The sequence below is a fragment of the Ornithodoros turicata genome, chromosome 3 (genome assembly GCF_037126465.1).
Source record: "Ornithodoros turicata isolate Travis chromosome 3, ASM3712646v1, whole genome shotgun sequence".
NCBI lineage: Eukaryota > Metazoa > Arthropoda > Arachnida > Ixodida > Argasidae > Ornithodoros > Ornithodoros turicata.
The window spans coordinates 49,447,448-49,468,817 of NC_088203.1; the positions used below are offsets into that span (position 1 = coordinate 49,447,448).

A 21,370-nucleotide genomic window follows, 5' to 3' on the forward strand; every position below is an offset into this window, starting at 1 on the left:
ATGCTACAATTTTCAGTTGCTTGCAGCGCAGATGTAGAGTCACTGAACACGAGCCATTCGCGCAGGGAAAAATCAACGATGTGCTGCAGAAACAGAAGTATGGCATAGAGTTCCGCAGCTGTGGACGAGGTTTGATTCGAAAGGCGACGTCCTTCGACTACACCTTCGGATGGGATGACGGATGCCGAGGCGGACTTGCTACTTCGAGGTGCGCCACTGGTGTATGCTGCGGCAGAAAGAAAACTTCGCGTCTACCAGGGCATAAGAATGGGCTCGAAGGACTTGAGAGGGAACATGATCTCTTCGTTCCTGGAGGTCCGGAAGACCTAGGCAGGTGCGTGTCACAGGCAGAGACCAGGGGACGTCCGACGATGTGACGTCCTTAGCTATTAAGCCAGTGGAAGACTGGCGTGTCCTCTGAGCTACTCGTTAGAAATCACTTTCGAGACGGTATCGGATTTTCTTGAAGAGTGGATGACGGGGAATGCGCGCGTGCACACGTAGGAAATGCCGAGACGTTTCAGGCTCGCGGAGAACCTCCACCGGCAGTTCAGTAGCTTCAGCAAAGACGTGCCGTGTTTCAACCATTTAGGGAACCCCAAGGCAGCTTCGAAGGTTTCGGGCAAACAGGGTCCGAAGGGTATGTAGTGACGCTCTGGAAATGCTGTGCAAGGTTAGGAGGCTGTAAAGCACAGTCGCCCTCACCAAACTCGAGAACTCGGGTCGAGAACTGGAGCTTCGGTGGCGACGAAAGCCTGCCATTTCGTGAGGGAGGGCACCTTGCTTTACCAGCCACCAGTCGAGGCGATGCAAATCCAACTCTCCATCAGTTTCCCACACGGCTTGTCAAGCTCACAGGGCGAAAAGAGGACAGGGCATTTCGCGGTTTGCCTGGTTTCAGGATGGGAACAACTAGTTCCTCCTTCGAGGTGAGGGTCCCTGTTTCCAAGACGTATTATAAACATGGAGGAGAGCTTGGAGTCAAGGTTCCGCAGTGCAGCATAGCTCTGGACACAACTGCTGTGTACCGCGGTCGTCGACGCAGCCTCCGGTGTTGTTAGTACGACGTTTTTAGAAACCTGTCGCTATCGTGTTTTCGTCCACACCCTAAACGATGGCCAGTGCCACGAGAGGACTCTTTTATGGGGCCGCGTCCTTTACAGATCGAATCGTCCTCCAGATCTTTGTGGCCTGGTCAAACGGTGAAAGGTGTTGACAAAACTTATGCCAACGCTTCAGGTCTTCGTTCTCGTGTTAGTATTGCTTTCATCCTGCTATATGCTGCTATGTCAGGAAGCTGCCCTGTATGACGAGCCGTTCTTTCTGCTCGGCGACGTAATGTCCTAAGGTGGTTAATTGCTGGAGAATGACCGACATGACCTGTTACACCTTTTAGACAGGACCACCGCGCCCTGAATCGCGCAACGTATGGCTTGCGAGAGAACCTCTGGGAGCATACCGGTGCGCACAGATGTTCAGAGGCCGGCACGAAAGTGTCCCCACTTCGTGAATGAAATCAGTCCAGTAGTGGTTGAGAGACGCAGTCTATTGTGCGAAATACACAGAGGAAAGCGGCCACTACCTCGGGTGTCGACAGCGGTAGCGCACGACAAGTGGCGAATACTGTCCGCTGAGCGTCAAGAAAGATCCAATACATCGAGTGATGTTGGTGATCGCATAGAAGTTGGCTGTCGGTCGTTAGGTAGGCACATGTGAGCATTCTTCATTGCTTCAAACAACCTCATTCCCCGTTCGGCCGTCCTACGGCTTGCCCAGGTTGTATCATGAGTATTGAAGTTACCCAGCACGAGAGCTGGGACTCCCAGTGAATTGAATAAGTGTTCGAGGTCAGTCCGCGGTACCTCAACGGCACGACATCAATAGATACTGACGACTGTTAATAGCAAGCTCCCAAGGCGGAGATTGCAGATGACAATCATAACAGTGACGACAAACTGTACCTATGGGTGTAGCAACAAGGTCATTGCGAAAGTATAGCGCTGTTCTGCTCTCAGAGGATTGATCAGATCGATAGACTGTATTGGCAGGGCATGCAACATCCATGTCATGTTCACATACAGCTATGAAAGGTAAGTTGCACTGTTGTAGATGAGATTTAATTAGATGTGTAGATTTAATTATATGTTAATTAGATTATATACAGCTTTTAGATGCAATTCTGTGTGATGATTACCCACACACGCATTTATGTACCAGAATAACTTATTGATAAGCTGTTATGTGATGACTATCAATCATCCGCTATCATGTCCGCTGCATGACGGTAAGAAAGCAAATGATATCACATCCTAAAATGGATCTGCAACAACTGGTTCAACCAAAAGGACGCTGTAATGTGTTTGTTCCAGCTAACCTTCAATGACATCCGTAAGGAAATTAATGTTCGAGGACCATTTAGGAGTTGAGTCTCTATAATCACTGCTCTTGAGAGAAACAGCTTAAAAATGCATGCTCTTCGATGAGGTCCCTGATTTTCTGCTGCGGCAAAGTTAAAATTCCGCAGCATGGACGTATCAACTCGCCGATTATCAGCGGCAATGAGTCATCGGCTGCCTGCATGTGGAAACATTTTTTTATAAGCTTAGAGACTCCAAGCACTGTTTCGCTCAGCATTACATGACATCTTATGTTCTTTTGTGGGAGCGAATGCCGTCTGTCGTCGACGCTGCTGGAAGACGCCGCTAGTCGCATTGACAACCCAAAGCATGCAATGTTCGCCAGCTTTGTCGCGTTGTGCTGCAAGGTTTGTCATGGCGTGATTGTCCAGTGTTTTCCTTTCCGCATTTTGTAGTACGAGTGACATTATCGGCTAGCGTGTCACAAGACTATCACCCGAAAGCGTGCGTAAATCAAACAAAAGCACTGCAATAACTTCGGTAGCACTGACAGCGTTCCGCACGGTCGCTGAGACGCGCCTGCCAGATATCCACACGCGAAAACGCGGGTGCTCAAATTACGCGACTGTTTTCTTGTCATTTTTAATGAAAAGATGTGCGCAAGTTACGCGATGGCGCAACATCTGCGAGTAAATACGTCAAAGGGTCATGTGTACCTTGGAGCAGTTGGGAGCGTACGCAATACGTGCTTTCGCGCGCGCTGCCGCGCTTTTGCGTGAGCGCGCAATACTTCTCCTAAGACGCCGCACGTTGTAGTAAATGTCCACATTGCGCCAATCACGCCCTTCCACCACATCGGACCTTCGCGAAATTGCGTGCAAAACGCCATGCAATTTCCAGCAGAATAAGGGATTCCACGAAATGTTGTGTTGAACGAAGGAATCTGCGATGAATTCCGGATCCCGCGAGATTTCGCGGAATCGTAGAAAACACGGGACCTTAATCATAGCTTACCCCTTTCCAATCCACCTTGGTGGATAACGGCCAGCGCCTGAAGCGGAAGAAAAAGAAGTGCGTGCTGCCTACATGAAGATCTGTGTGTATCATGATGTTAGGGTTTATATTCATGTGCTGATGTGGGTACGCTATACTACTGCAAATCTTGATCTTGTAGCGGTTTAGTAGCTAATGACAACCGAATTCCGCCAGCGAGCAGACGAGTTGCAATTAAGCTTCAAACACAAGATTCAGTGGTTCTTATGAAAACACCACCATCTCCCAGAACATCCTGGAACCCCCACAATCTCAAGAGAGAGTACGATGCCTACCATCGCCATATTCAGTGTCGAATGATTGTGCCTCTACGATGCCTTCATGCCAACACGGAAGCGCGCGTGCGTCCTTGCTGGTTCACCGCCGTCAGGCGCCGACACGAAAGCGAATCTCACCGCTTCGAAAACATAGTTGCCGCTGGCGCAGTTGCTCTAAATATCCCTAATGGTTGCGCGATATATGTGTAAATATGTGGATACTCAGAGGTATCCGAGAACTGACGTCAGTCTTACTTCGCACTGATTGGGCGAGAGTAATTTGTTTGGGGAGCGAGGATCCCATCAGCCGGCTGAACGGATGAGAAAGAGAAACGTTGGAGGAGACTACGACCAGGAGGGTACAGTCACGGTGTCTACCAACCGAGGAAACATGGAAAACAGGGAATTATCAGGGAATTTTGATGCAACTGGAAAAGTCAGGGGATTGTCAGGGAGTTTACCAAAGAGGCAGCGGCAGTCAGGGAAAATCGCAGAAAAATGCCGTCATGATGCGCAGCGAATCGCGAGTGCTGATGAGTGGATGAGCGGCCACGCCACAGCAACGTTGCCACGAGTAGCAGTAGCAGCTCAGAGACAGAAAAGTAGGGCAGTCTTACAAATTTCTCAATAAATGATCTGTTGTATTAGGGATCTGTATCAAAACATAGCAGCACGCACGAAATTCCCTTTGGTTTTTGGTCAGGGAATTCGCTTGAAATAGTCAGTGAGAACCAGGAAAAGTCAGGGGATTTGAAGGCTACAGTTTAGTAGACACCTTGACAGTAAGAGAATTTCGCCCCCGCGAAAATAGTGTCGCCGCTAGCATTTCCCGCCACATTCCGGCTGTACCTTCCTCGATGATGATTGCCTGAGGCTCATTTAACCGGTGGATTCGCTCACGTTCGTTTCCCTCCGAGCGGCCCGTCTGACCGTTGTGCTGCTGGTGTCCATGTGGGCAGACGGTGATTATGTTTCGTGGATTTCGAAGATGTTCGAGCGATAGACACCGTAATGAAAGGTAAGCAGACAAACATATGATGCATATCAGTGATCCGACGTTTAAAACTGCCGCCTAACAGTGTGCATAACTGCCAGTAGCGCCTTGCAAGTATTACATCACTTTCTCTCGGTCATCACCCATGGCCTGATTGATGTGCTATTCTGTATAGCGTTACTAGCTGCGTTTTATTCGCTATTTGAATGGGTCTGATGTGTAACACACTGGTGTGAAGGAAAGGAAAACAGCACGTATCGACTATCGAGTACGTCTGGCCCCCCAATTATGTCATTAGTCGACACGTCGGTGCGTAACGGTAGCATGTCTCACATAGCGCATTTTTCATTCAGACAACGACAGCTGTTGGTGGACCTGCGATCCCCAAGCATGTAGCCTCTGTCACCTGAAAATTCTACAGTTGTGCTAGGATGAAGCGAGTAGCTCCTGCGCATCATTACGTGCTATGTATGTACATATGTACTTTCTCCAAACCGAATAGGTTCCATTAAAGATTGTATATTAAGACAGTCACGCGGTCTGTTGTTCTGCACCCCCTAGTTATTCTTTATTTATTTATTCCCCAATTTTCTGTAATAATCCTGTTGATTTACTTCCAGTCAAACGTTGCTTCTTGTTTATTTGTTTTAAATGTTTATTGTTTTATATGTTTACCGTGTGAATAAATTTGCACATGTGCATTCCTTCGTCTTGGCATTTTCTACTTCGGGATAACATTAGCAGACGTCGTAGCGGACCGCGGGCTACAAAGGGGGGTGGGGAGTATCCGAATGACGGTATCGGAGAGGGCACGCACCACATATGGACAGTTCGGTCAATTGGTGCCGTTTTCCGGCTCAATCTTGGCGATTCGCTACGGGTGATCGCATGGCCAGGGGGTGGGGGGGTTCCTGGCGTAACTGTGAAAGCTACAGCTGCACTCCACTGCTACGACCGTTGTTTTGAATACTTGCCATTTAGATTGTGGGGAACAGCTATTGTGAACACAGCATTGCGCATCCAGCTGATCATCCCAGCGTGACAGGGCATCAAGACGAACGTGACAGGGCATCCCTGCACCTCCAAAGGACGTGGGAAGTCGGCACTCCCCTTCCGATATCCCGCAGGTGACCGGTAAGACAAGTCTGGTTAGTTTTTGTTACCGAAGGAAGTAATGCAGGTTTATCCTGTGAAGTGTATTGCGTACAACATTTACGAATCACTCTACGTTTGAGGCGTTTCATACTGCAGTGCGTTGCCATAATTTGCGCGTTTCGGATATGCGGCTAATCAAATTATATGTATGATTATGCTGGTTGCCCCTCACGCTCACTTTGATTTACGAAGGATTGCGACAAGTGTGTTTTTGTGTTCAAATATGAAATCAACATCGATTGCCTATTCATAACTGATCTGCCAAAATTCATGTCGACAATCTGACGTCTCATACGACACGTGTTGACGGCGCCCCTTTAGGTTGCTAAATATCAATGCGCGTAGGACCAATGATGGCGAGTCGTTGATTGACCTCGTTTTCTTATCTCACGCTGCAGCAAATACGCTAATTGATGTGTCGATCGCAAACGGAATATCTGAGCACGATGCAGTTGTTTGCACATTGAACATGTCAATTAACTGGGGGACAAATATTGAGACCAACAAATGTCGTGATTTCAGCAGGGCAAGTGATACTGATGTTGTGGACATGCTCGAAGAATCTTTTGACCGATTTGTTGTGCTTTGTGAGGATACCGCAGTCTCTGTTGACAAAAGGTGGCTTTTTCTTTAAGAATTTGGCGCTGGAGTGCATTGAAAAGTTTGTGCCTTTTCGCACAGTGAAGCGGAAGAAGCGTAATCCTTGGGTAACGCGTGAGATTTTACAGTTGAAACGTAAAATAAATAGGATAGAAAGGTTCCATCCAGGGCACAAAGGCTCACTCCCGGTTCTGCGTCAAAAATTGCGTTCACTAGTACGCCGTTCTCGTTTCCACTTCTTTAATGTTACTATGCACAACTTTCTTAAACATAATCCAAGACGGTTCTGGCGCCATCTGGTCAAAAAGGACAATAAGATTAAAGAGATTAAACTCAATGGGGTGGCAGTTCTCGATGGCGCGAGAATCGCGGATGAATTCAACGGGTGGTTTGCCTCTGTGTACACCAACGACGACTGTACAGAACCACCTTTCTCTTCTACCTGCTTTGGTCTGAGCGATGTCGAAGTGTTCACAGAGGGTGTCTTAGATAGGCTCCTCCGGCTGGACACGAAGAAGGCGTGTGGTCCAGACGGGATACCCAATGCTTTTTTACAGCGGTATGCAGAGTGGTGTTCAAAGTTTCTTTGTGTCGTTTACCAATCCAGTTTAAGATCGGGTGAAATCCCGTCTGACTGGAAGGTAGCCAAAGTGGTACCAATATTTAAAAGCGGTGATAAATCAAACATTACTAACTACAGGCCGGTATCACTACTAAGTACTAGTAGCAAAGTTCTGGAACATATTGTCTTTAAACACATAATTAGCGTTTTGGAAGAAAGTGATTTCCTGGTGAAAGAGCAGCACGGCTTTAGGCGAGGTTACTCAACAGTTACGCAACTTGTACACATAGTTCATGACTTTGCCTCTGTTGTAGACAAAGGTGGTTAAACGGACGTTGTGTTATTAGATCTATCAAAGGCATTCGACGGAGTTTCGCACACTAAGCTGTTGTATAAATTGAAAAACATAATAAGTAATGATCGTATACTGCAATGGTTTCACTCCCATCTTACTAATCGTAAGCAGTTCGTGAGTGTTGGTGGAGCTCATTCGCATTCCTTGGCAGTTCTCTCCGGAGTACCACAGGGGTCCGTGCTTGGACCGTTGTTGTTTCTAATTTTTATAAATGACCTTTGCATCGCCATTCCGGGAATCCAGTGTCGTTTCTTTGCTGATGATTTCATTTTGTATTCTAGTATAAACACTACTAACGACCAAGTCAAATTAAACAACTGTCTGCAATCTGTTGTTACGTGGTGTGAAATGTGGCAGATGGAGCTCAATGTGAAAAAGTGCGTGTTCATGTGTGTTACAACGAAGAAAACGTCGTTGTCCTTTCCGTATAGCATTAACACTACTGTGTTGACTAAAGTGGAGAACCAAAAATACCTTGGTGTATCAATAGCATCAAACCTAAGCTGGGCCGAGCATTTTGAACAAGTTGCTACCAAAGCACCCGTAAACTTTGGTCACTGAGGAGGACGATGCGCCACTGTACGTCTGCAACGAAGCTGACGGCTTACACTACGTTAGTGCGGCCAATTTTAGAGTACGCGGATATTCTTTGGGATCCCTACGTACAGACGCATACTAACATGCTAGAATCTGTGCAGAAACAAGCCCTTCGATTTATATATAATGCATATGGTCAGCACACATCTTCGACTTCACTCTATGCTAATCTTGGTTTGCCAACCTTGGCTCAACGAAGGAAAATTCGGCGTCTCAAGCTTTTGCACGATATAGTTAGCGGTACTAATGGGCTCAAGTTCTGCGATTACTTAACTTACAATTCGAGCCGATCCACAAGACTGAAACATAGTAAATTAATCCGTGAGTTTCGTTGCAATAAAGATGTGTTTAAATTTTCTTTTTTTCCTCGTACTGTACGAGAATGGAACAAATTGCCCTCTTGTCTTACACAAATTTCATCACCAATCCGGTTTTTACAAGGTCTTGTAGGCTAACTTTCTTTCTTGACTTCAGATGTTTAACACTTGACATTTTGCACTGTTTATAGCCGTATGTTGTATGTAGTGTACTCACCTCATCTGTCATGGCCATCAAGAGATGGCCGGCAGTATCTTTCAAATAAATAAATAAATAAATAACAGTGATTTTCGTTCACAGTTACGCATAATCAATATGTTGTCTTTTATTTACTTTTATTTAAACTGTACACCTGTACATATCGGGTGTGCGAACGGCGAGTGGATTTTGAACTGCTCTTCGGTGTTGAAGCACCTAACGCTCCAGTGAAGCCCGTTACAAGACGTGACAAGATATGTACTGTAACTTTTTCGAAACTGTTCGTAAGCCAACCGCCGTCGATCTTTGTTTCTCTGCTTTGGGGCAACACCTACGCTATTTTACAGCAAGCGCGAAAGAAAAACAGACGGAGCTAGGGGAGAGGGGACGGCTGGAGGCGAAAAACCCGAGGAGACAAAAGGAGGTTAGGAAAGGAGGTTGGTCTGCGCATGCGCACTTGACCGAAGCTTTTTCCCGACGTGTTGATCTTGACCGCAGTGAGTGGCTCCTGGAGATCACGTGGTTTGGTAGCCCGCCATTTTCCCTCGACCATTGCGTATACGGGAGGTTCCGCTAACTGCCACCATGCGATTTGCCAGCGCTCTGTGTCACGCATGCGCAGTTTTGTTTGGTCGCCAAATGTAGTTTGCGTAATTTCCAACGTTAAATTTTTGCTCCACTAAGTCTAGAGCGTATTATAGGCTGTGTACTACAGTGCACACTTGATGCTGCTTGATGCTGTTGTGGCAACTCGTCTGATATTGTAACTACCCGTAAGTGGAAGCGTTTCTGCAATAGCCAGCAGGCCAGTCAGTCTCGTTTGAAATGTCAGAGTGAAGACACAGCCCTGGATCTGAAGCCAAATCGTGCTTAGCTTTCAGGGGTTTTGCCGCTTCAGGTGTGTAATTAATATAATTGTGAAGTGATATGTTCGAATGTGCCATGCATTGTCATTGGCCATTTTACACCACTTTTAAGCAATCTGAACGAAGACAGGGAGACAGAACGCACGCTGAAACCGTCAGCGAGTGTTTGCTTTGTGCAGACGGTATGTCACGTCTCGATACTACTCTATATTGGCATGCTGCCCCCATATGCCCAGACAGAACACCATCTGCTACGGACGTCCGAAATAGATCCCAATGACCATATCCGATTTATGGAGGGATATCCGTAGCCGTATATCCGCAGGAGGTCCTGTTGCGGCTGTTTCACGGATTGTCCGAATCAGCTCCGTGATGGGATGCTGTACGGGTCACGTATTTGAAGAGAGAAACGCGGGACTCTCATCGCGAGACGAACGACTCCGGACACGGCTTGTGCTTGTACAAGACCTTACCTTGGTATCTGCACTGCGGCTGGCGGAAAGTTGTTTGCCAGCGGCGACTGAATCTCAGCACCTGTGTTCAAACAACGCGGTGCACTTACTGAGGCCTGAGGGAAACATTCGGTGCCTTCGACGTGGAACCACGTGCAGACGACTAGTGCAGACGACTGCAGTTTCCGATCCGAAGACTGCCGTTCTTGCGGGAAGAAGGTCCACATAGCGAAGATGTGCTGCAGCGGAAACTCCTCAGCGACGTCATCAGGCCGTTCGAGAAGAAGAAGGCGCTCCCGCAAGGTCAAGCTCGTGACTGATGTTTACATAGCAGTAGAACAAGATGGACAGCATGTGAGTTGCCGGATCGAAGGAGAAGATGCCCTACTTGAAGTTGCCACCGGATCTCGCGCAACCCGGCCTGATCAGCGGACTTTTCTCAAACTCAAACTGGTAAGTCCTAAGTTACGTCCTCCAAGATACCAACTCCGTTGCTTTAACAAGGCCGATATTGGGCTGCGCGCAGAGGCACATCTTCAGGTATGCTTGGGCGAAAGCAGCGAGAAGCTGGAAGTTTTGTTCACTAGAACGGAACACACAAACCTTCTAGGGAGGGACTGGATTCGAGCGCTTCGCATCGGCATGAGTTCGCTCTTTGTTGGAAGTGTAAGCTCCGAGGAACCGTCTCTGACCGAGATCCTAGTGAAGTACCAATATTTGTTTCGTTCAGGATTGGGAAGGTTTACGAAAAGTTTGGTTTACCTGCACTTCTAGGAAGGGGCACAACTGAAAATTTTCAAGCCTCGCCCAATTCCGTTCGCTACAAGGCAAGTCATTGAGAAGGATCCGCAGAGTGAAGTGGACAATGAAGTACTGCAACCGGTTGAGGTCTCGGAATGGGCGACGCCTATCGTTGTAGTGCCGAAGCCAAATGGAGCCGTAAGGGTACGTGGCGACCTCAGCGTTATTGTCAACCCGCAACTGGCGATTACACAGTATCCACTGCCACGATCAGAAGAGATACTGGCAGTCCTCAACGGTGGTCAGAATTTTACGAAGCTAGATCTGTCTGAGGCGTATCTAAAAATGGAACTTGATGAATAGGCCAAGAAGATGTTCGTCATCAACACACACAAGGGACTGTTTCAGTTCAACAGAATGTGTTTAGGTATCGCCTCAGCACCAGCTGTTTTTCAACGCATGGTGGAACAGGTCATTGCTGGACTGTCATCGGTGGCTTGCTATCTTGACGACGTTATCATCACCGGAAGAAATGACGCAGAGAGCCTCACAAACTTGAACAACATCTTCACTCGACTACAGGAATTCGGCTTCACTTTCAAGAAAGAGAAGTGTGCGTTCCTCCAGCCGCAGGTGGAGTACTTAGGCCATGTTGTGGATGCTGAGGGTTTTAGACCATCACCCAAGATGGCTTCAGCAATCCTTAATATGCCTCCACCCGCTGAAGTGCCGGAGCTGCGTTCATTTCTGGGAATGGTCCATAAATAAGGGAAGTATTTGAACAGCTTGTCGGATGTTTGCGTACCGATGAATGACTTGCTGAAGAAAGGTATGGCGTGGAAGTGGGCATCCGCATGCATAGAAGCTTTCGAGACGGTAAAGAGGATGTTAACATCCGCGGAGGTCCTGACTCACTTCGACCCGGAGAAGCCCATCTTCTTAGCAGTTGATGCTTCTTCCAAATGACTCAGCGCAGTCATCTATTACCGTATCAATGGCAAAGACAGACCGGTAGCTCACGCATCAAAGACACTCATGTCAGCAGAGACGAAGTACGCTCAGACAGAGCGAGAGGCACTTGCCATCATCTTTGGTGTGAGCAAATTTCATCAATACCTAAGGGGAAGGAGATTTGTCCTCTACACCGATCATAAGCCCTTAACCACCATTTTCGGGTTAAGAAAAGGGATACCAGTGTCAACATTGGGTGGTCTACAGCGCTGGGCACTTATTTTGATGAACTACACCTACGACATTGAATTCAAAGGAACGAAAGACATCGCTAATGCAGATGGTCTATCATGTCTTCCGGAAGGCCCGGATGCAGAATTCGATCGGTCGGGACACCAGGAAATGTTCAGCGTTCATTGTGAAGAAATCGATGCCATCGAAGATGAGAGCATGTCTATCCTTCCAATAACAGCTGAAGACGGCGCGAAAGCTACTGCGAGCGATTTGTCCCTCTTCATGGTGGTAGACTACATCCAGAACGGTTGGCCCGCGAGTGTTCTTGCTGAGTTGGTTCCATACTATCCGCGGCAGACAGAAGTTGTAGTGCACAAGGGTTGTGTCCTATGGGGCTTGCGTACTGTTATTCCCCCTACATTCAGAGAAGCGATGCTAGATATCCTTCATGACTGTCACGTTGGACAGACTAAGATGAAGATGTTGGCACGTTCTTACATCTAGTGACCTGGGTTGGACAATGCTATCGAGGTTAAGGTGAAGCACTGCGACGCGTGTGCAGCAGTGTCCGCTGAAGAAGTACGGGTACCCTTACACCAATGGGAACCTCCAGAGAGACCTTGGGTCCAGCTTCACGCGGATTTTGCTGAACTGCAAGGAGTCAATTACCTAATCGTCATCGACGCATTCAGCAAATGGTCTGACGTTAAATGCATGTCCAAGACCACCGCCAGCAAGATAGTGGACGCATTTGATGACGTATTTGTCCAGAACGGGTTTCCTGATGTCCTTGTTACCGATAACGGACCCCCGTTTACAGGCGAGGTTCTCGAAAACTATCTACGAGCAAAGGGGCTCCGCAAAGGGTCATGTCTACGCTCCTCCATACCACCCAAAATCGAATGGAAAGCTTTGTACGAACGTTCAAGACAACTGTTCGTCATTCTACGTCGGAGGGAGGAGAACGGGATCGAGTACGTGATTTCGTCTTCAAGTATCGCGTTACTCCTCATGCAACGACAGGTCGTCCAGCATGTGAACCTCTAAATGGCAGACATTATCGATCGGTGTTGGATCTGATGTGTCCGGAGAAGGCTCAGGACTTGAGCATGTCTGGGTCATCTAGGAAAGCCCGTGCTAGACAGAAGAGGAACCACGATGTCCGAACCCGCGATCGCAGGAGCCCGTGATCGTAACAAGGAGGGCTCTACAATGAATGTTGCGAAAGACGAGTTCAGCAAAGAACACAGGGTCCACAAGGATCATTTAAAACGACGAGAGTCTACGACAACATGGCTTACGCATGTTCCACAAGACGACAGAACTCCATTGCAGTCTCCAGGAAACAACGCTTCTCAAGGGTTCCTTCTCCCGTTTTCTGAGACGACAAACTAAAGGCGACAGCGAACAGTGCCCTGTTCCAGCGACAGCAGACTCTGCACTTCCTCTAGAAAACTCTGCTGCTCCTCTAAGGACTTTGGGAGCTCGATATCCAATGCGCACGCATGGTAAACCGGAGCGCTACGGATATTCTTAATGGGGGGGGGGGGCATTGTAGTGGCGCTGCAGTTCCACCGTCACCCATGTTGAGAATGACGACGGGCGAGTCTCATGAGCAGCTGCTAGGCAGCTGGCATTCGGGTTTTGGCCTCCGTGCAATAACAGGTGCTACCCACGTAGTCCGGTCACTTCAGTATGTAAGACGGCTGTCTGTGTTTAACTTCCTGCGTGGTTTTCTATGGATAAATTTTGTTCATGCAGTAGTATTGCACCATGGCTTCACGAGGGGCCTGTCTGTAGGTGCATCTTGTTTGTGTACGTTTGTGTGTAAGAAAAACCGATAAGTCATCTGCGCACTGTGCAGCGCAGGGTGCACAACCCTTGTTAACAACTCCCAACCGCGTTCTCCGCGTCTCTTAGTCAGCTGGTCCCTGGCCCAATCCGGCCCAGGGATCCAACGATCTGCGCTCAAAGCTCTTTTGACATTTCTGGACACCATCAGACTTCGATCGTTATTGTGAAGGGGCTCATTATTTTATTCCCACGTCCCCACCAGCAATGGGGTAGAGTATCGCCTCTGGCGATGAGCCTACCCACTCTCTATCTCAAAATCAATTTGTTGTTGTAGTTCCTTCCAACACTATCAATCCAATTTCTGCAGAATCGTTGCACCTAGTAAATAAAGGTGAGATATAAGTACTGGACGGCATCAAACAATAGGGTCCTATATTTCGACCTGTAGGGGAGACTGGATTGGGCAGATTCCTGATGGGATTCCTCAAAAAGTGGACGTAACGTCAGGTTTATGCAGGTTCCATCAATGGCCAGACTCTCGTTTAATACAAGGCACAGGTTCCAGCGAGCATCACCCAGTTTTCTGTTGTCATCACACATGACTGTGACTTGATCAGTGAAGATTAATTAGCGGAGAGATAAACACCTGCATATTTGTAAGTGCTAGTGGAACACGACAAAGATCAAAACTGTGTTGATACGGAAGGACGACTGAGAATGACCAAATGGAAGATAACATTTAGAAGCATTAACGAAAAGAGCCAAGTACAGCACCAGCTGTTGACAGCTGCAAGGTCCTGCTGAAGGGATATTTTGTCAGAGGATCTTATAGGACGATAAGGAAGGCAGTTATCAGCATAAAGTATCATATTCAATGTAACAGAATTACGGAGGTCAATAATAACGATAAGAAAGACGCGAGGAACAAGAAGTTTGCAGAGGAAGAAGAGGGGTAGGAAGAGAAGAAGGGGACCAATAAGAATGAACGACAGAGTAGCATTCACAGGGATGGGCTGGGTTCGATTGAATCCAGTAGAAGTAGTTGATGCAAAAAAAGAAGAAAAATAAAAAAAAAAACACCAGTTCGTGAATAAGAGAAAAATGTGGAACAGTGGTAATCGGTTACCCTTTTTATCTTTGTCTTCGAACGCTTTTTGTTTATTTTTCATTAGCTTTGAAGAAATCATGAAAAGTGGCATAGCTGTGATATGTATGTTCATATCAAAGTTCATATAAAAATGAAACGAAGGCAACTGAGTTTCCCATGAAGAACCGTTTCGAAACCACCGAGGCAGCACCGGACCCATATTGGCTGCGCATTGGCGGCAGCAGTGTAGTATGGGACCCGTTTTGCCAGGATTTCCCCATATTGGCTCAAACGAGTTTGAGTCAAGATTGAGAAAATCTCGCCAAGATGAACCCCATATTGCCCTTGTGCACCTTGCATTGACTGAAAATGCAGATGTACATGTATTGAGACTTGCACCAAGTGCCCAATCAGCACAGCACGATTAAACGTTGAATCGCATGAAATGTCCAACTTAATACGTAGTTCCATTCAACAACTTCCTGCAGATGACACACATTGTTCCAAACAGTCAACATATCTGGCATTGTCACTGCCACTTTCTACTTGCTGAAAAACAGCCGCCATCTTGCCTCGCGATGCCAATCGGTTGAACCGACTGAGAGCGTGGTCGTTTGAGCGAAATCATGGATCCTACAACTAATCGGGATGCGCGACACTCGGATCGGACGTTTCATTCGGGGTAAAATGTCGCTGGTTTCTCTCATGGCAAGGGAAGCGGCAGGTCAAACAAAAGACGCAGTGTTTGATAGGAAGGGATTCCTTCCCTGTAATGCTAGGTGCTTTCAAGTCACTGCAGGCTGTGCAGCATATTGCTGAGGCGTACGTCCGTCACCGTAACGAGAGTGCTTCGCTTCGTTGTGCTGCGCGAGTGGATTAGAAGTTGCTGAGTTATATACACTACATGTCACGACAAGCCAGTCAGCGTCGTTTGCGGCTATATCCTTAATTCATGTCCATTTGTACCTCACGCGACTTTGGGTGGACCTTTCGCACGAAAAGTGCGTCAACCTCCTTTTCACCTGCTAGGCGATAACAAATTTCCCTCTTTGGGTTGGTGCAAACAAGCTCTAGCCTGTACGTTCCCATCGCTTCCTCGTGTAGGTCATGGAGTCGGACCTGCGCTGGTCTCGCCACATTAAGCACCTTGAAACCAAAGTGCAGCGATGGCTTCCGCAACGCTTCCGCTTTCGCTGTGATCAGCGCTCCCTTCTAGCTCTTCACGAGGCTTTGGTGAGGGCCACTGTGCTTTAGAGCCTTCCAATCTTGCAGATTCACAATGTCATCAAATGCCCTTCGGATCCTGTTTAACCGGAGCCCTCGTCGCAGCCCTGGGGTTCCCAGAATGGCTGAAACACGGCAGGTCCTTGCTTTAGCTGGTGAATTCCCGGTGAAGGTTCTCCGTAAGCGTGAGACGGCTCGGCACTTTCTACATTTCCGTGCATACATTCCCCATCACCCACTCCTCAGAAAATTCGATACCGTCCTGAAAATGATATTCATCGTGTAGCGCAGACACACGCCACATTCTCACTAGCTTCTTAGGTACGGATTTCACTCCACTGGACGCTCCTTGTTCTCTGCCTGTGCCACCCACCTTTATACGTCTTCCGGACCTCATGGAACGAAGAGATCAGGTTCCCCCTCTACTCCTTCGAGACCATTTTTATGGTCTGGTAGACGCGAAATCGTCAACATCTGTCGCATCATACACCGATGGCGCATCTCGAAACGGCAAGTCCGCCTTGGCATTCGTCATCCCATCCGAAGGCGTAGTGGGTGGAACACGTTGTCTTTCCAAGCAAACCTCATGCATAGCTGCGGAGCTGTCTGCCATACTTTTCTTTCTGCAGCACATCGTTGGTTTTAACCCGCGGGAATGGGTCGTATTCATATCAGTTGCAAGCAGTTGTAAATTCTGGCATCGGAGGTTCATCCGCACCGCTGGTGATGGTTGTGTTAATGGCTGCACAACCTTGTATACGAAGCAGGGCACAGGCTGGTTCTCCAGTGGGATCGAGCTTACTCCGGTGTCGAAGGAAATGGACAGACCGATGGCGCGACTGAAGCAGCTTTCTCGTTTCGGATAGGGACGCGTATTGAGCTGCTGAGAGGAGATGGTCGTTCAGTACTTCGACGCCTCGTGACGCCCCTGGTTTTCCGCCAATGGACCGCTGACATTCTCCCCCTAGCTCTGTACAGCAGAGTTCCGAGCAGCGCTCGGTTCCTGTGTGCCTCGAAATACATCTCGTCAAGATTCCGCATTAGTTCATCGAATGCGCCTGGGTGTGGCTTTTACAGCGCAGTGGCGTTATCACTGAGAGAAAGTTGGCTCTCCCCAGTGCCGTCACTGCGGTGCTGTAGAAGGTATAGAACGCATTCTTCTCCGTTGCCCACAGTACCAACCTTCTCGAACCGCACTCTCCGTCCCAATTAACGAGCTAGACTTTCGCCCTCTCTCGCTCACAAAATTCCTTGGACCCTGGCCACATCCAGCCCACCAACGCTCTGCCCTCAAAGCTGCGTTGACCTTTCTGGATACCATAGAACTTCGGTCCTTATTGTGAAGGGGCTCATTAATTATTTACCTGCATCCCCACCAGGTGGGGATGCGGAGTATCGCTTCTTCCCTGGCGATGAAACTCTTCATTCGTCATCTCACAGTAAAGTTGTTATTTTTGTTGTTTCCTAATGCGTACGAACATTATACAGATAATGACATTTTCTATGTCGAGGAATGTCTTGTACCCTCTAGTTACTTCATATACCAGCACGCTGGATGTGTCATTGAATGCCATTCGCGTAAATTCGATCGTGCAGCATATCTATGTAGCAATTGATATTTTCACAATATGCGCATTAGCTAAGTAGATTTGCCGACACCTCGAGCACAAACACATATATCAAAACTAGTCTGCAAATCACCGTCCCGCAGATCATGCTCTTTCTAGTGCAGACACGCGCAGTGTGCTTCTACCCATGAACGAACAATCCACCTGTAAGCTTGGTGCGTCCGTTTCCTACGATTCGTAGCAGAACTGCATATTCAGAATACTAACACAACGCAAATGATATTCATGTTTCCTGGTAGGCAGTCTGTGGTAAAGACATCTACACGATTGCAGCTGGTGTTACGATACCAGAAAAGGAAAGTAGAATGGTTGCGGTATTCCAGTCACCCACGGCAGTACTCTGGTGAAATACCACACTAGGATGGCCATAGCCATGTCGGTGACCAGCATCGTCATCCAGACGTCGAGTATGGTGATGTTGTCTTGTCCTTCAGAGAATACCGTCACGACAGACCATCCTGCTGAGCCTGGTGCATTCAGAGGGCGACACTTGGTGGGTTGACAACAGAAAACGGCAAGCAGAAAAAGGAATTCATACCTTTTATGTCACAAGCAAGTCCAATAAGTAGTATCGTGTAATAAGTTCCAATGAGAGGCGTCATGCAGTAGGCCAATTTCCAAACGCGGGAATACGTCATGTATTGAGAAAGTGTGGAACCGACCTTGCTAATTGGCCAGAGTGACGCCACTAACCAGTATATGATGGCAAAAGTGACAGCCACGTTCGCTGAAAGAGTAACAGCATTAGTTACAGGGGCAGTCAAATGACATCAAGGAATCCGCGAAACTGTGCACCGTACAGTAATCAATTCACCAGGATCCTTATCACTTGCCCGACCACTGTGCGATTGAGTTAAAAATCCAATAGAAAACCTATATGCACAACATACAGGGTGTCCCAGAAAACGTGTAATTGAATGATAATATATAAAAAAACACTACCTACAGTCATGCAGTCAATGGCATTTGTTCTTGACGTATTTTTGCCAATTCCTGATGTAACTGTCGTCTAACGCAAGTTTCGTTATGTAAATTATGGCGAGCTTAAGTCGGAAATTTGCCAAGTAAAGGTCACTTTTTTACCCCACCAATGTGAAGAGCGTGTCTAATTTACTCAAATAAATGATAATTGAGGGGTATTCTGAAGCCATCCCATCAGAAAAAAAAAAAAAAAAAACGAACATGCTCTACGGAGCTCCCACAGGAATGAATTTTTCAGCGCAATCTTTGTCAGTCCAACCAAAAAAAGAAGTTGGAAACCCAGCCCAGCCAGGCATCACACAGGCATGGCCTATCGCGTCCGACTTTCGCTAGGATAACACCTTCCCTCTCCCAGCATTAGGAACTGTTACTTTTTCTACTACCACTCAGTGGGCTGGGACCTCCTTTCGTCGGACGGAGAGCGATTGCGCTCTAAAAGTCATCGTGCGTTCTGGTTCGGTGCTCTGAAAAACATGAAGTTCGGCAATGCAGCTGACCGTATGATTGTAGATGGCGTAGCTATTTATTAGAATTCAATCAACGGCATGTTCTCTGGGGCACCTAGCGTAGCGCGCAGAGCGGCGTTAGATGTTAGAGGCTGACCCAGATCAGCTTCGTGTGCCTCGGGACCACTTCGGACACACCATGGCCTTGAACACAGTTGCCCGTATTCACCAGTCCCACTTATCCAGTGGTTTAGTGACGTCTGGTTTAAGTTGATCACGTGAGTACCTCGTCCGCCAATCAGGAACAACCACCCCTGGTCTAACCCGGCTGCCGTGAGGCCCATGGCGGCCTCCATGGAGTTTGTGTGCGCAGCGCATAGGCCTAATCTACGCTTCGCCGGAAATTTTTCGGCGAAATAAAGGTAAGTTTTGACTGTAAAGTTACTAGAAGCGTTCGTATTGCGAATGATGTTGCACTCCAATCAATTTTGCACTCAACGTCTCATTTCGTTCGCCGTTCACACGGCGTAAACCCGGCGCTCTAGCGATGGTCTGACTCCGATGTATTTGCATAGGACTGATTTAAACTAGGGGTGGAGGTAGCTTAAAGGCTGTCTACCGCGGAGCAGCTGTGAATGAGCCTTTTGAGAAACAACCCAAAATTAGTTTTTGCTGGACGCTGTTGTCTAGTTTTCAAGTCGAAATTGCACAAATTAAGCAAAAACAACATTGTGAGGAACCCGTGAGCGAAGTGAAGTAATAAACCCGCCGCCGATAAAAAGTTAACGATCGGTACGAAGTGGAATTTTGAAATCCGCTCTCTTAATTTAGGACCAACATCGTCAAAGTTAGTGATGTCAACCTTGGCAGCTAGACAAGCCACTTCCCGATCCAAAGCTGACAGGAGTTCGTGCACAAACAGCTGTCACCTCCAGCAACAAAAACGACGTTGACAATAGTTCGTGCTGTGCTGCCGTTGCTGGTTCTCATTGATACATTTAACGAATTGCTGCACACTACAGTGATCGCTGGTACTTGTGAGCGAGCTTTGTGTTCCTAGATTACTGTTAAGTGTTTCCTGTTAAAAATGCATCCATCATGTTTGTCTTCTAAACTAAATTGAGGTCTCAAGAGGGAGGGGGGTGTCCATGGAGCAGTTATACCTCCATGTGCCTTACAGCTATACAGCGGAGTATGGTACATGTTACCCAGCATATAAAGGCACAAATATCAAACACGTTGCTCGCCTTTGAAATGTGCGAGCGACATTCGAAAATAGTAGCATTGAGAGGGTACCTGGAGTTATATGTTGGATGTCCCAGTGCATTAACAAGGTACAATATTTCAGATCTGACTCTGGAAAGGCAACATATGGGGGAATCTCTAGATCCCCTTGGAAAATTGATTTGCTTGCCCAGAAAGACGCAAGCCCTAGGAAAGCACTGTTGTGTTCTGTCATTATGAAAGCACTAATGTTTTTTGGAAATCGCTATGAGCATGTTTCTTGGCACAATTTTGTGCTGGTGAAATCTGGCTATGCTTATTAGCTTCAATGCGGGGTGCTGCTGTATATGTCAACTAGGAGAAATTTTGACAAAAAAACGTGTCTTTAGGATATGAGACTTGGTTATTCGATAAAAGTACAGGTAGAAATATCCCGCAGAGGAACACAAGCTAATATTGCGTGCAGTGTTTTGTGTCAGCGAATTTGTATGGACAAATGAGAGCCTTCACGGGGGCATATAAACACAACACTAAAGTGTCAAGTAGCCCATGTATTCATGATGTCGATAGCTCTGTCAGGAGTGTGCAGATGCTGTGTGCAAAATTATGAGCAGGTTTCACCTTGCCGGTTCAGGAGAAAATCCACAGAGAAGTGAAGGTCTCAAAATTTTATAAGGGCGCACATGAAAGTACATGTATGGCTAAAATGTGTGCTCTGCCGCTTCCAGCACACCACACCAGAAGGGCAGCGCAAATATGCCAACAACCAACATATCTGCAGTGATGATGTATCGTAATATTAGAAAATATTCAAGGTGACATCTCCTTGCTTTTATGCTCGCATTTATCATCTGCTAGCAGTAGATGTGGCTTTGTAGACTGCCACCGCAAAACACAACCTGGCTGCAGACTTCATCAAAGCAACATATTTCTGGGATGCGATTACTGCCAATACAAGTCCATGACCATGATTCACACAGTGTTCCCCTTCATTGTGTGAGCAGCACTGTGTATGCCCAACGCTTTGTTTCTTTTCTTCCAACTTATCTGTTATGGGCACAGCAGTGCCTGTACCTCATGGTTTTGAGTTGTTCCTTAAATTAAATTAATTAAATTAATAAAACTTGTTACGCATTTCCACAAGGATTATTATTATTAAGGATATCAAAGATTAGATGCCTGTCCCATGCCACATGCTACGAAAAAAAGAAATATTTACTACATTGTGCGTGGAGACACAACTCCAATGCATTCATAGTGCAACAGAGCGGAATTCTATTGGGCAGTTTAGCATGA

General features: G+C 47.2%; 1 protein-coding gene across 3 annotated transcripts in view; it reads right to left on the bottom strand.

The window, feature by feature from the left end:
• LOC135387031 (phospholipid-transporting ATPase ABCA1-like) overlaps nt 1-21,370 on the bottom strand; it is a 476,077-nt gene that overhangs the window by 319,036 nt on the left and 135,671 nt on the right. For all 3 annotated transcript variants that reach the window (XM_064616460.1, XM_064616459.1, XM_064616458.1), the window contains 2 exons: nt 17,962-18,150; nt 17,712-17,890 (listed from right to left, as the gene is read on the bottom strand). In XM_064616460.1, the coding sequence (XP_064472530.1) occupies nt 17,712-17,890; nt 17,962-18,150 (368 nt within the window). The remainder of the gene's footprint in view (nt 1-17,711; nt 17,891-17,961; nt 18,151-21,370) is intronic.